The sequence below is a fragment of the Arachis duranensis genome, chromosome 4, assembly GCF_000817695.3.
Source record: "Arachis duranensis cultivar V14167 chromosome 4, aradu.V14167.gnm2.J7QH, whole genome shotgun sequence".
NCBI classification, from domain to species: domain Eukaryota; kingdom Viridiplantae; phylum Streptophyta; class Magnoliopsida; order Fabales; family Fabaceae; genus Arachis; species Arachis duranensis.
Genome location: NC_029775.3, coordinates 4,853,698 through 4,869,214, shown reverse-complemented (window position 1 = coordinate 4,869,214; position 15,517 = coordinate 4,853,698). Strand labels below are relative to the sequence as shown.

Sequence of the window (15,517 nt, the reverse complement as noted above, 5' to 3'; positions counted from 1 at the left end):
ACATTCAAATATGTAGTACTTTATCTAGTTTCACTTTCATAGAAATTTTTTGTAAAAGTTCTTGCTGGTTCACTTCTTTGTATAATTCTTGTAACTATCTAGCTATTCTATATAAAAGGGATAAAATAAATTGAAAGAAATTTAGCGTATAACTTTTTACTCCTAAACTATTTTCTTTTATAATTTTCTTATTTTTAAGATTTATAAATTTATTATTATTTATTAAAAATACAATCAATCTATTAGTATACATAAATATTATAAGAGAATTCGGCATCCAAATAGTTATACCCAAATGATCCCTCTTCTAATCTTCCCTTAATTCTAAGTTTGTAACCTTCATATACAGATTAAAAAACACTACTTCTTAAATAATATTCCATTATATTATATAATTAATTAGTTTTCACAAATAAAAAAATGCATTAGATAATGCATAAATTAAAGTCCATAAACGAATCACTACTTAATTAATCCACTAATTCCTATTTATCATTAACAAATGTGATGGAAAAAGTAGACGAGGGACAAATAATTACGTAAGTTTCTATTTGCAATTCATCACTTTTTCATTCTGGTAAATTTCAATTTCATTTTCTTCTATCACTTTCTCTGTTAATTACTTTTTCTTATGTTGAAGAAATAAATAATGGTCCCAGACTTGGATTTAATTGTTGTCAAGAGAGAAAGAAGAAAATTGGAAAAGAATTAATTATTATACTATAATGTGACTAGTGTTAATTCACTTTTTAATTAAGAAATTTGTATAATAATATATAATAATAAATATGAAAATAATATATAATTAAGACGATAAATACTATTATCTTAATGTATAATTAGTCTTGAATTTAAATAAAAAATTTCAAGAATATATTTATATAAATATAAATTAAAAAAGAATATTTAACAAACAAAAATTATACAACAAACCCCTTTCAAAAATAATAACATGGTCTAAACTCCTAAATCCAAAGTCCAAAGTCCAAGGTCCAAACTATACTTACTTAATTAGTTATTTGAAGAAACGAAAAACGCACGGTTAAATGGCCCAGTAACAGACTCTGAAGTCAAAATCGTATACCGGTATACTATGCTAGCTGTCTTCAAACAAGTTGGCCAATTTATAACTAACTTTTCTTGAACCAACAATGGTATGTGCGACTGTGCGTCTGTAACGGCTTTTCTGAATTTCATAGAAATCATACCTATCTGAGCTTGAGTTTTTCTTGTGATTAGCATTCGATCTATAGATTTATTAGTTTATTAAATAATTACCACAACTTGTAATCAATATATTTAATTTGAAGTGTATATTATATATTCATTTCCTATATATATAGAGTTGTTTCATCACAAATATCTATCTATTTTGGATATATACGTTTCCTCCTCCAATATAATTTCAACGTAACTAACAAGTATGTACGAGATTTGAAGTTCTTATATTGTCAACGAACAAGCCTAATTCGGGTTTTGGCCGTAAATTAAATGCAGACCACCTAAGTATGTACCTAACTAATAAACCGGTATGTAGGATTAAGTAATCAGTTAAGGTCTTCATCCATGTAATCTTATCCTAATTAACAATAATTAAGACCAAACATGCATGATGAATCCCCAAATGACTAATGAGAAGCACTGTGGCAAATGTGGCAACAAGTGCGATTCCAAGAGCTCCTGTGTCTATGGCATGTGCAGCTATGCTTAGTTATTATTCATTTTTATTCTTTGCATTGACTAGTATGATTTAATTTGGTGAAATTATAGTAATAATATTGTAATTTTTTTTTTAAATTTCATTGTACCATAAATAATTAAATACCGATCTCCTCTGTTTGTTGTTAAGTGCAACTGGTAATTGATTGTTTTTCAGATAATATGTACTTCATTATAAATTATTGTTCCAAATTGTAGGAATAAGTTAAAGAGTGTTAAGTTTCACTAATAAAAGAACCATTTATGTATGAGCCCAATAATCCAATTTATGTATGTGAAACAGTTAAGATTCACCAAAAGAAGAGAAGTTAAGAGGGATGGAAAATGGAGAATGAGAAGAGACAGAAACTGAGCTTGCATTAGAGCCACTAAGAAGAAAGCAACAGAGTTAGAATTCGTGAAATGAACAAACCAACTGTTTCAGTTAGAATGGATAAATATCTCCAAACTAACTAACCAAACTGATCTCTCAACCGTCCGTAACTAAATACTAACTACCTAACTTGTACATCAAGCTAACAGAAACACTGCAAGATATAACATTATAACTCCAACAATTATGTCAATAAAAAGAAAAATTTTTGTTATACCATCCAAAAGACCAAAACTAACTAACTAGCTAATAACTTATACATCAAGCTACCAGAAACACGGAAAGATAACATTATAAGTCCAACAATTATGTCGATGAAAACAAAAATCTTTATTATACCATCAGGATATAAGTGAAAATTAGAGAAGAAAATTTTGAAATTTAAGTCACTTTTTATTTAGAGGCTACGAAATTCATTCTTCTAAAAACTCGACGAAATAGATTAATTAGAAATCGACTATTAAATTGGTCTAGATTAGGGTAAAAGTTTGTTGACAATTAACTATTGAAAAACTAAAAATATCAGTCAAATAAATGGTTAATCGATCAGATCAGTATAATTTTTTAGTGATTAACTAATTTAAAATAATAAAATAAAAAAATTATTTTTCATAAAAAATTATATATTTTATATATAAATATATTTTTTTATCATTCCAGTTTAATCTCCGATTAATCTTAGTTAAACTTTTTAATATTTGAATCTTTTAACTCTATGGATTCAATTAGTGGTTTGATTTTTCAAACCTTAGCAAAAATGTACTAGATATTCTTTCATGTTTTTGTTTGTGTAGATTGCATAAGTTAACCACATCTTTTCTCCCATTTTCGTATCTTGAAATCGCAAGAATGAACCTATTTTACCCTTTTTTTGGCTATGAAAATGTGCCAAAATAGATAATCAAAATTTTATTTTGACTCACATAACTACTAAAAACTTTATAAATTTTGCTTTATTTAAATGCACACATATTTTTTTGTTTCACACTACAAAAATACAACTAAATATAAAAATTGGTAAACTAGTAAATAAATAATTTTTTCAATTGGATAAAAAAAAATCACCATACATATTTTTATTTTTTATTTTTTAATATATATTTTATATTTTAATATGTATTTTATACAAATAATTAATTAATTATTAATTTTTGTATTCATTTGGTACAGGTTGAAAGGAGAATTAGAAACTCGTCGGATCTTTTTAGAGCAGTAAAGACACTTCATGTCTAAATTAAAATAGATCTAACTTCTAAGAAGTGTAATTGAGAGTTAGAAGTATGTAACATACCTAAAAGAGTCCTTAACCTCTTTTATATAATTTATGCTATTATCTTATTTTATTTTTTTGATTAAAATAAAAAATATCTGAGTTTAAATATTGATTAAGAGATTTGGGATTGGCCGGTTTGACCGCAGAAAGACCGAAAAATCGGGTCGCAATTTGGCTGCTTAAGGGACCTAAGGATTAGGTTCAGAACAAAATTTATTTTAGTATAGCAAAACTTGTTCTCTCTGATTTTTGGGTTGAGTTCATATACAATGGAGTAGAAAATAAATTTGTGACTTATACATTAGATACAAGTACTAATGGAGTTTGTACTTTGTAGTCGATATTTTATTTATTTTTTCAAAGTCTATAATATTTAATTATATTTATTATAATTTATATCCTAATGTAACTCACATTTATTTTACCTGTTGACCAATATGCATTGAATGGTATGTTCATGTGATGTCTTAGCTATAAGTTATGTACATTGAATGTAACTTTTTCTTAGCATTTGAGGCTCGTGTATTATAATTCGTTAATTTTAAGTTTGCACCATATTTAATGGCCGTTTCATGTGATGTCTTTAAGTTATGTACATTTCCTTTAATCCATCACAGTGTTTTATACTATTTTTTTATATTTTCTTTCTATAGTATAAATAACATCTTTTTTATTTTCGTTTAATATTTTTAATACTAAAAATAAAAAATATACATAAACATAATATATATAACATTCTTAATTCTTAGCATACAACCAATTAAAAACATAGAAATACTTTGTTAATTCTTATGCTTTTATTAAATTTTTTACTTCAAAGTTTATAATTGAATTCTTATATTAATGTTTTTAATTAAGTTCTTATTGAAGGATTTTTAAAACAAATTAAAATATTTACTTCAGAATATTTCAAAATACATTATATATATCTTAAATAATTATAAAAATTTAATTAAAAGTTTAATAAAATTATATGAATTAATATAATAATTAATTTGTTGTTTTCTCTTGTTTAGTTTTTAATTTAATTTATTATTTTAAAAAATATCATGCCTTCCTTTACACTATGGATTTATTTGATTCGTAATTAATATTTAGTCTGAAGCTAATATATGTTTCCTTGTCCAATTTCAACAGATCAATAGGTATTTATTGATTTTCCAAAAACAAAAACTTATATAACTTCCACTACCCTATTGATTTAATCCGTAATTATAAAAAAAACGGCAGTTTTATATTTATGATAATTAATTAGAGGCCATACCTACTCCATGAAATAAAACTTCTTATAGTAGGTTCAATCTACTATAAATATTTCTAACATCTTTGCTCTTCTCATTAGTTCATTACTCGATTTTCATTTCTCTTCTATATCTATCTATATCGATCTCCTATAACACAAACAAACATAGAGAATAATATGAAGTTATTCAAGATCCTCTTCCTTGTGTCCATTTTAATAATGGCCATGGTCATTAATGTGTCACTAACAGTAGCACATTCTGAAGCACCAATTGAGGCACCAAACCACTCTGAGGAAGCACCAGCCGAAGCACCAGCTGAGGCACCAAACCACTCTGAGAAAGCACCAGCCGAAGCACCAAACAGGGAAAAATGTGATGAGAAAAACAAAAACATAGACTTTACAAGTGACAGAAATAATTGTGGGAGGTGTGGACACAAATGCAATCATAAAAAGACATGTTGCGGAGGCAAGTGTGTCAATCTCAAAACTAACGAGAAACACTGTGGAAAATGTTGCACCAAGTGCACCAACAAACAAACATGTCTCAAAGGGACATGCACCAATAGTAAATTCTACTTATAAATTAAGTAGAGATTAGAGAGGTGTTTATCGAAGTAGAGAATAATAGATCAAATAAGAGGTCCTTTAGTTTTGTTTAGAAGGAAAAAGTACTTAGACTTTTTCGTTTTTTTAGTTGTGTTATTTATGTTTACATCTTAGAAAAGAGTGTATTATCAACTTTTTGTCGTTCTCCGTGAAATAAAAACAATGGAAGAGAACAAAAATTATATAGTTTCTATTATTCTTAGTTGTTGAATCAATATTATTTGACTATTTACCTTCATATTTTGTTAGAAATAATAAATAAAGTTACAAATTTACAATGGAAAAAACTATGTATAAGTTTAAAGTAAAAAAAATTTAATTAACTCTTATCTTATATGTTTATCTAGATATTAAATATTCTCAAACAAAAAATATTTAAAAGATAATAAAAATTAGTGCAACATAGCCAATTTTTTTTATTTTGTGTATTTATTATTGTTGAAATAAATAAATAATTTTAGATATAATAAATATTAAATTAAATAAGATAATTTTATATTATTTTCTTTTTAATATTACTGGTGAAATAAAATAATAAGGATATTCTCCATTCTTGATTTGATAATGTTAAGAATTTAAATTTAGCTTGAATAAAACTTAATAATCAACAAACATGTACAAACAAGAATCTTTCCAAAAAAAACTAGCAACAGATCCAACTAAAACTCAATAATTCAACCTTTGAAACTTAATTATAATACATGGCCAATATTCATCATTTTGAACAAAGAACAAATAATTTAGCAAAAAGATGTTATAAGACTATTAGTTGAGAGAGTCAAAATAAAAGATTCAACGGCAGACAAAATTCATTATTTTTAGCAAGTATTTTTGAATTCTATAACAATGGTCTCTTAGAAGGATTTATTAGTCATTTATTCGGTAAAAAATATTCTATATAATAAAAACGATCTAAAATACTATAAAGTAGTTGAACAAATATTAAAAGTAAAATGTTACATCTTTGGTTATTGTTGACCTTAATTAATTATATTCCTTTTCCACCCAAAGGTCAGACCGTGAGATAGAATGAAAAGGAGCAGTGGCGTTGTAACGAATTTTTGGTTTATTCCAATAAAACAACATATTTAATTAATTTCCTTGATTAATTATACTAAAAAAAGGAGCAGTCACCTTAATTAATTATGCTTCACTGCATGCAACTAAATATTTTGAGTTTATATTCATTAGAAACTAAAAAACTACATCCTCAACTTGACTTATTAGAGCAGATATATAGAATATAATATTATTCCGTTCAATATTTCCTGTTCGATATCTATCAACAAAACACACATTAAAATATGGTTCTCAGTTTACATTATATTATATTATTTTTCCAACTTACTTTATTAACTTGTATTACAAGTAATTAAGAAAGCCTAATTTCGTTACTAACCCATAGAGCATTGAAGTTCATGCCGTGCAGGTCAAATTAGACCATTTTTATCTGAACTTCTCCCTATAAATTGTAGTTGATTTCTCCCTTTTACATCAGTTAACTAAGAATTGAATTGAACATCAATTATTTCGCATATACAATACGTTATTATGAAGGCCATTCAGATGGTACTCTTCTTGTTATTCATTTTGGCCATGCTAACGGCTTTGGTCATGGCTGAATTAGAACCACAATTTGAATTAGCCTCGTCACTTCGCAGCACCAAAGGGTTCCATCACGGGCGCCACGGTGTTGGTGGGGCGATGACTTGCAATAAGTACCCACGAGTTTGTCGTGTGGCCGGGAGCCAAGGGCCGGACTGTTGCCATAAAAAATGTGTGAATGTGTCAACGGACAGAAACAACTGTGGTAGGTGTGGGAAGAAGTGCAAGTACTCCCAGCTTTGTTGCAAAGGAAAGTGTGTGAATCATATGGTGGATAAACACCATTGTGGAATCTGCGGTAACAAGTGCAGCAAAGGGGATTCCTGCGTCTACGGTATCTGCAGCTATGCCTGAATATACTAATACTAACAATGTAATTAATTAGTTTGTTAATTTGTAGGTGATTATTATTTATTATTACTTAAGAAGCAAGTAACTAATAAATTAATGACAATGTCATTAGATCTTGTACTTTATAATTATTATAAGACTCTTACTAGAGATATATTACTGAACAGATATGCTAGTGCTCTGTTTCACAAAATATTTGGAGATATGTAGTATCACAGATTCGCAGCTAATAAAAATAATTTATTCTTTTATACTATAAACTTGACATAATTAAATCACATAGAGATGCCAATACAAAACTAGGAAAATTGGGGAAGCAAACTCTATACCAATAAAAACTATAGATGTGTCGTATGTTTTTTAGAATAGTCGGTTCTCATTTGTTTGAACTCCACATGTTACTGGTGCTGTAGCTCTCAGTTTCTTCAAGTACCAAATACCAGCTCCAATTCCAATTGCTCCTGCGGCAGAAACACCTGTAAATGTCCCTGCATGTCACCCACATTTCAAACATAACCTAATTAATTAACACTAATCTAATGTTTATATATAGTCTATTCTTAACTTATTTCTATTACCTGCAATCACTTGGACCCTCTTATTGTGTTGTGCAATGTTATAATCTGCCACACCCAATTAATAAACTTGTTATTCAAGCAAACTACAAAAATAATAATTACAAACATAACCTTAAAGAAGCTACCTTTGCAATGGGTTGTGGAGTTTCCCTGCTTGCATAGGCACGTGAAACTCTGAGTGTGAGTATCAAATCCACAAGTTCCACCACCTTTCAATGGATCCTGGCATTGAAGGCAACGCATAGTTACCGGTATATCGAAATCAACCCTGATCCCATACTCAGGAACTTGATCATAAGGTTGAGGAGCACCAACATTCCTCCAATAAATGCTAGCATAACTAGAACAATACTTGAGCATCAACCTCAACGATTCAGTGGCTTTTGGATAGTAAGAACAGCAAGAAGTATGAGTGAGAGCGAAAGAGCACTGTGGTAAGTGCCTGCAGAGGTAGCTGGCACTATCACAAGATGAATCACAGTGTTCAGGGAAGTGCTCACAGAACATAGGCTTTGGTTGAATGATTACATTGTCTTCACTACAGTTCAAGAATATGTACTCATTTTGTGTTGAAAGCTTCAAGTGTGTGCTTGTGTCCAAACTGAATGGCCTTGTGGCTCGAAAACTCTCACCGTCCTGACAAGTCCACATGAATGGATCAGTGACAACCATGTGTGGATCTGCGTAAGAGAGGTTCCTAACGGGATATGTCCCAGATGGGGTTCTGAGTTGAAGCTTGCCTGAGTCAGAACAGAGGAGGATGTGTCTGTAGTAAGGACTTCCACATCCATCATCAATTCCAAAAGGGTATTGAATTGGAATGTCGCCACAAGAATTTCTGCAGGTACTAGATTGTGATCTTGTGAGGGTGACAAGTGATGAAAGAATAATGACTTGAGTTACCAGTGATATCATTTTAGCCAATAATGGTTTGAAACAACAAAATCGTGATGACGATGAATTTAGAGAAAATAATAATGAAAGTGGTACAGATGATTATTATTGGCCAAGTAACTAAGGAGAAGTGTAGAAGAAAGAAGGAATAATAGTTGAAGTGTTACTTGTGTCTGCTTTTGCTTTTGCTATTGTTTATTTATTTATTATTTCCTTTTTGTTTCTTTAATGTGTGCGTTGTTGCGCTTTTGCTTTTCTGCCTTGTGAAGATGGGGACAGAAGAGAGAACCAGTGGAGGAAGTAATCATCACCGTAAGATTCCATTAGCGTTAGACGCAGCGTATAAACATAAAGAATCATGCTGTATTTCGGACTTCAAGCATAATACAACTATCCCGCTACTAAACGGCTGTTCTAACCAACTGAGCTACGAAAACAAATATTAATATTACCATAACTTATCTATTAATGGACAAAAACTAATTGATCCAAAGCTTAAATTTTATATTTGGTCATGAGGCCGCAATTAAGGAAAGGCTTAATATTACCATAACTTATCTATTAATGGACAAAAACTAATTGATCCAAAGCTTAAATTTTATATTTGGTCATGAGGCCTCAATTAATGAAAGGCCTAGTGTATGAAAGTGAATGGATCAAACAATTTTGGATTATCACAAACCCGACTCAGCCTATTAACAAAGATAAGATTCATCAAAGATCAAGGAATGAACTTCATCTTCACCGTGTCAAAAACAAAATTAAACATAGATAGAACACATTTTTTTAGTATTAACAAATAATTTCTTATCAGAAATAATTTCAATAGAAGAAAAAAAATGAAAGAACCAAATAATACTGAGCGAATATTATCATATTTTTGTGAAAGAGGAGGTTGAGTATCCTATTCACCACTCCGAAAAACAAAAAAAACACACAAACACATTTAAATTGTGAAATTTTTCCTATTGTTTCATTTGTCCTCGTATATAAGTTGCATCTCAAAATATTGTTGAATATAAATTACGGGGTTGAATTTACTTTATGGCTATGGAAATCTATGTCTATACTTTTTTTTGTGAGATTTATGTGATAGGAGACTTAATGTTTTTGTGTGTTTTAGTAACATATACAAGACAATGACATTTTCAGTAAACACAGATAATATGACACAAAAAAATAAAAATAGTATACGTAGTATGACATATATCTCAGAATTATTGGTGTAATTGTTATTTAGATTAATTTTTTTATTAATTTAATGTTGATGATAATTAATTATAGTATGAGTACATACAGAGTACATAAAATTAATTACTAAATATTTTTTTAATATTTTATTTTCATTCATTTAAAAATTTTAAAATGAGAAAAATTTATTTTTCTTCTTCTCTCAATTTTTACTCTTTTTCTCTCTTTTTTAATTCATTCAACTATTAATATCTTAGTACATTAGATTTTCTTCTGTCATAACTAAATTTATTGAATTATTAAATGTTTAAATTAAAATCATTCAAACTTAATTGAGGTAATGATCTAATTGGCAATGCAAACAATGTTAAAACTCTAAGAAAAGACAAAATATTTGGGCGCTGGGTCTTCTTAATAAGCCACATTCTAAAATGGGTTTGAAAATATACCTTCACAAAGTAAAATTAAAGTCATAAAAAAATTTTATTTACGTTGTCGTGATTCTTTACTTTGTCTGGAAAGATCCTCTCAATTTTAGAAAATATGCTGAAACTGGGGAGTAGACTTTAAAATTAATGAAAATCTAGCTAGAATAAAGCATAATAGAGATTTTGAATTAATATTATGGGGTCTTAATATTTTGTTCTGATTGTCCTCTTTTATTAATCTTACCACCGTATTCTTCCACGCGTTCTATAAATTTATTTCTTCTTCATCAAGTGAAGCTTAGTTCACCAAATATAACAAATATAAGATTTATATATAGTAACTAAGGTTCGTGGATATAAACACGTTTTTTGCAAGAGTTAATACGGGACAAATTTAAAGGCATACAATTTACATTAGAGGAGCATGTGGCTTTAAATTGGATATAATAACAATATGCAAAAATAAAAAATATTCTAGATATATATTGATGTGAGATCAAGTTAGATGCAGATACATATTCGTGCACTCCATAATACAAAATCATCAAAACAAGTAACATAAGGTAATACTTGTCCATTAATTATTATTTCACCCTTTATATATGGGAAAAATTTTAACTCGAGAACCAATTTTTTCCAACTAATTATGTCAGATAATTTTTTAAAGTATTTTTTATTTTAAATTTTAAATTCTGAACCTTTCAAAAAATATTAAAAACGATTCTGTAATAAAAAAAATTATTAATTAATTGATTGTCTTCATATATACTTATTGATATCGATAGCGACCAACAAACATTTCATCATCAAGTTAAATATAAATATAGCAGCCGATATATAAGAATAATATGCCATAGCTGTCTCGCCACTCGAAATTGATGAAATATATTCACATAAATGTGCATGCATGCATCTACCCACTGTAACTACAATCCGAAGGAAACCACCATGTGAATCAATGGAAAATAAATTAAAGCTGTTAACAATTGAAAGCTCCGATCCCTAGGAGGGAAAAAATACTACTACTACATACTAAACAAACTACCATACCTAATTTAAAGCCTGAACCTACTTCCTCATAACTAGAAAACCAATGTGAAATTGGTTGGTCATGGACTGATGGACAGCATCATATCATCGGCAAACCTCAAATATCGTCTGATATCCAAGTCAAATTAGAATATGATACTTAGTATATGTATAGTGTGAAAATTAGTAAAGTTAATTTTAATAAATAAATAAATAAATAAATAAATAAATAATAGTTAAATAAAATAAAAAATAAAAAATAATTTTTATTTATAATTATAGAATTCTTCTTAATTTTCGAATTCTTCTTCCCTTTTATTTGAATTCTTTCTCTCTTCTTCTTTCATCATTCTTCTTTTCTTCTCCACACCTCACTGGAAGCCCTTTATACTCAAGCATAGAAGCTTCCTTTCTTTCTTTCCTTGCTTTCTTTTCTTATTTATGAGCAGGAACAGAGATAAAGAACCTCTCTTTACTCCTGATCCTAAACCTGAGAGGACTCTAAGAAGGTGTTTACAACAAGTTAAAGCACAACCCTCCGAAAGAGATCTCACAGAGCTATTCGAACAGGAAGCAGAAAACATAGACATGGTAGCTGAACTGAATAATGAAGGAGATGCAAGGAAGGTTCTTGGCAACTTCACTGCACCCAATTCTAACCTCTATGACAGAAGTATCTCTATACCTGCCATTAGAGTAAATAACTTTGAGCTAAAGTCTTAGGTAGTCTCTCTAGTGCAATAGAATTGCAAGTTCCATAGACTTCCATTGGAAGATCCACATCAGTTCCTATCTAAATTCTTGCAAATCTGTGACACTGTTAAGATGAATGGAGTAGATCCTGAGGTCTACAGACTTATGTTTTCCTTTTTGCTATTAGAGACAGAGCTAGGATATGGTTGGATTCTCAACCTAAGGAAAGCCTAGACTCTTGGGAAAAGTTGGTCAATGCTTTCTTGGCCAAGATCTTTCCACCTCAAAAAATGAGTAAGATTAGGGTGGAAGTTCAAACCTTCAAACAAAAAGAGGGTGAATCCCTCTATGAAGTTTGGGAAAGATACAAGCAACTGATCTGAAGATGTCCTCCTGAAATGCTCCCAAAATGGTCTATCATAGGAATCTTATATGATGGCTTATCTGAGCTTTCCAAGATGTCCTTGGACCATTCTGCTGGTGAATCACTCTACTTGAAAAAAACACCAAAAGAGGCACAGGAACTTATTGAAATGATTGCAAATAACCAATTCATGTACACTTCTGAGAGGAACCATGTGAACAATGGGGTAGCTCAGAAGAAAGAAGTTATAGAGGTTGATACTCTGAATGCCATATAGGCTCAGAACAAGATCTTGACCCAACAAATTAGCATGATCTCTCAGCATTTGACTGGAATGTAAGCTGCCACAGGCAGCACACAAGACACCTCCTATAAGGGAGATGCTTATGATCCTGATCAACCCATAATGGAAGAGGTGAATTATATGGAAGAGCCCTATGGAAACATCTACAACTCCTCATGGAGAAATTATCCTAACATCTCATGAAAGGATCAATAGAAGCCTCAACAAGGCTTTAACAATAATCAAGGTGGAAGAACCCAGAATAGGTTCAACAACAGACCACCATTCCCACCTTCTCAGCAACAGATAGAGACTTCTAAGCAGAGCCTTTCTGACTTAGCAATCATAGTTTCTGAACTTTTTAAGACCACTCACAGTTTCATAACTGAAATTAGGTCCTCCATCAGAAATCTAGAGGTACAAGTTGGTCAGTTGAGCAAGAGGATCCCTAATACTCCTCCTAATATTCTTTCAAGTAACACTGAGGTTAATCCAAGAAAAGAGTGCAAGGCTATCACTGTAGAAGCTGAGGCCAAATCTAAAGGAGAATCATTGGTGTTGAACGCCAGTGAGGGAATTCCTATTGGGCATTCAATGCCAAAAGTGGCAGAGAAGAAGGCGTTGAACGCCAACTATGGGGCAGTAGCTAGACATTCAACGTCCAATGATCCTCTAATTTTGGCATTGAACGCCAGCTAGGGAATAGTGGCTGGGCATTCAATGCCCACAGAAGCACCATCACTAGCGTTGAACGCCAGTAAGAAAGGCCTCACTGGGTGTTCAATGCCTAAGGCAGCACCAAAGTTGGCATTGAACGCCAGTAAAGGGATACAAGATGGGCATTCAATGCCCAAAAAGGGGCCAAGCCCTGGCGTTGAACACCATAATAGGGGTAGTTGGCAACCCAAAAAGTGAGGGAATTCCTACTAGGCATTTGATGAGCGGATATTTTATACGCTTTTTGGGGGTAATTTCATGTAGATTTTAGCATGTTTTAATGCAAAGCATCTCCATACGCTTATCTGAAATTCTCACCAATGAATTACATAAGTATCTCTATCTTTATCTTTATGTTTTATTCATACATCATCCATAACCATTTGAGTTTGCCTGACTAAGATTTACAAGGTGATCATAGCTTGCTTCATACCAACAATCTCCGTGGAATCGACCCTTACTCGCGTAAGGTTTATTACTTGGACGACCCAGTGCACTTGCTGGTTAGTTGTGCGAAGTTGTGATAAAGAGTTGGGATTACAATTGTGCGTACCATGTTGATGGCGCCATTGATGATCACAATTTCGTGCACCAAGTTTTTGGCGCCGTTGCCGGGGATTGTTGAGTTTGGACAACTGACGGTTCATCTTGTTGCTTAGATTGGGTATTTTTTTTTTCAGAGTTCTTAAGAATGAATTCTAGTGTTTCAAGGTGATGTTATTATCATCACCAAAGCTGATTGATCTTCATCAATTTAGCTCTTGAATGCAATGTCCTGTTGAAGCTTGGCTAGCCATGTCTAATTCCTTTAGACTGAAGCTTTAGACTAACATTGCATGATTCCTGGAATTCTCATTAAGAATTTATCTTTATTTTCTTTTTCCACTTAATTTTCGAAAAATCCAAAAAAAAAATTTACAAAATCATAAAAACCAAAAATATTTTATGTTTCTTGTTGAGTCTAGAGACTCATTTTAAGTTTGGTGTCAATTGCATGTTTTTGTTCTTCTTGCATTCATTCATGTGTCTTCAGTGATCTTCAAGTTGTTCTTGATGATTTACTTGCTCTGATCTTTAAAGTCTCTTGTCTTGAGTGTTTTGTTGTTTCTCATATGCATTCTCAACTTGTTAGTGTCAATAGTATACAAACTTTTAAGTTTGGTGTCTTGCATGCATTGTTTATTTGATTTTAGTTGCATTTTGATTATTCCTCATTATTAAAAATCCAAAAAAACAAGAACATAAAGCAGAGGAATTACAAAGAAAAAGCTGGGCGTTCAAAACGCCCAGTGAAGAAGGAAAACTGGCATTTAAACACCCAAACCATGCAGCAATTGGGCGTTAAACGCCTAAAACAGAAGACAAACTGGCGTTTAACGCCAGTGATGAGCGGATAATTTATACGCTTTTTGGCATTGTTTTTAGGTAGTTTTTAGTAAGTTCAAGCTACTTTTAGGGAATGTTTTCATTAGTTTTTATGTTAAATTCACATTTCTGGACTTTACTATGAGTTTGTGTGTTTTTCTGTGATTTCAAGTAATTTCTGGCTGAAATTGAGGGACTTGAGCAAAACTCTGAAAAAGACTGACAAAAGGACTACTGATGCTGTTGGAATCTGACCTCCCCAAAACTCTGAAAAGGAGGCTGACAAAGGACTGCTGATGCTGTTGGAATCTGACTTCCCTGCACTCGAAATGGATTTTCTGGAGCTACAAAACTCCAAATGGCGCGCTCTCAACGGCGTTGGAAAGTAGACATCTAGAGCTTTCCAGCAATATATAATAGTCTATACTTTATTCGGAACTTGACGACGTAAAGTGGCGCTCAATGCCAAGTACATGCTGCTGTCTGGAGTTAAACGCCAGAAACATGTCATAACCCGGAGTTGAACGCCCAAAACACGTCATAACTCGGCGTTCAACTCCAACAAAAGTCTCAGCTCGTGGATAGATCAAGCTCAACCCAAACATACACCAAGTGGGCCCCGGAAGTGGATTTATGCATCAATTACTTACTCATGTAAACCCTAGTAGCTAGTTTATTATAAATAGAACTTTTTACTAGTGTATTAGACATCTTGGGACGTTTAGTTCTCAGATCATGGGGGCTGGCCATTCGGCCATGCCTGAACCTTTCACTTATGTATTTTCAACGGTGGAGTTTCTGC

At 31.3% G+C, this 15,517-nt stretch overlaps 2 protein-coding genes across 2 annotated transcripts; one reads left to right on the top strand and one right to left on the bottom strand.

Annotated features, from left to right (window-relative positions):
- Positions 1 to 6,768: 6,768 nt before the first annotated feature.
- Positions 6,769 to 7,176, top strand: LOC127746586 (stigma-specific STIG1-like protein 1). The gene has a single exon (XM_052260417.1). The coding sequence runs from the start codon at positions 6,769 to 6,771 to the stop codon at positions 7,174 to 7,176; it is 408 nt and encodes a 135-aa protein (XP_052116377.1).
- Positions 7,177 to 7,400: 224 nt separating this feature from the next.
- LOC107482890 (uncharacterized) lies at positions 7,401 to 8,742 on the bottom strand. The gene is made up of 3 exons (XM_016103474.3): positions 7,877 to 8,742; positions 7,752 to 7,796; positions 7,401 to 7,661 (listed from the first exon to the last, which is right to left on the bottom strand). Exons 1-3 carry the CDS (start codon positions 8,664 to 8,666, stop codon positions 7,534 to 7,536), a joined length of 963 nt encoding a protein of 320 aa, XP_015958960.1. The 5' UTR covers positions 8,667 to 8,742; the 3' UTR covers positions 7,401 to 7,533.
- Between the last annotated feature and the right edge of the window lie 6,775 nt (positions 8,743 to 15,517).

Excerpts from the sequence above, each read along its gene's own strand:
- LOC127746586 (XM_052260417.1), top strand. The coding sequence starts at position 6,769 with ATGAAGGCCATTCAGATGGTACTCTTCTTGTTATTCATTTTGGCCATG.
- LOC107482890 (XM_016103474.3), bottom strand. The coding sequence starts at position 8,666 with ATGATATCACTGGTAACTCAAGTCATTATTCTTTCATCACTTGTCACC. Across the intron at positions 7,797-7,876 it reads CTCCACAACCCATTGCAAAG|ATTATAACATTGCACAACAC; the intron begins GTAGCTTCTTTA and ends TGGGTGTGGCAG. Across the intron at positions 7,662-7,751 it reads GAGGGTCCAAGTGATTGCAG|GGACATTTACAGGTGTTTCT; the intron begins GTAATAGAAATA and ends GGTGACATGCAG.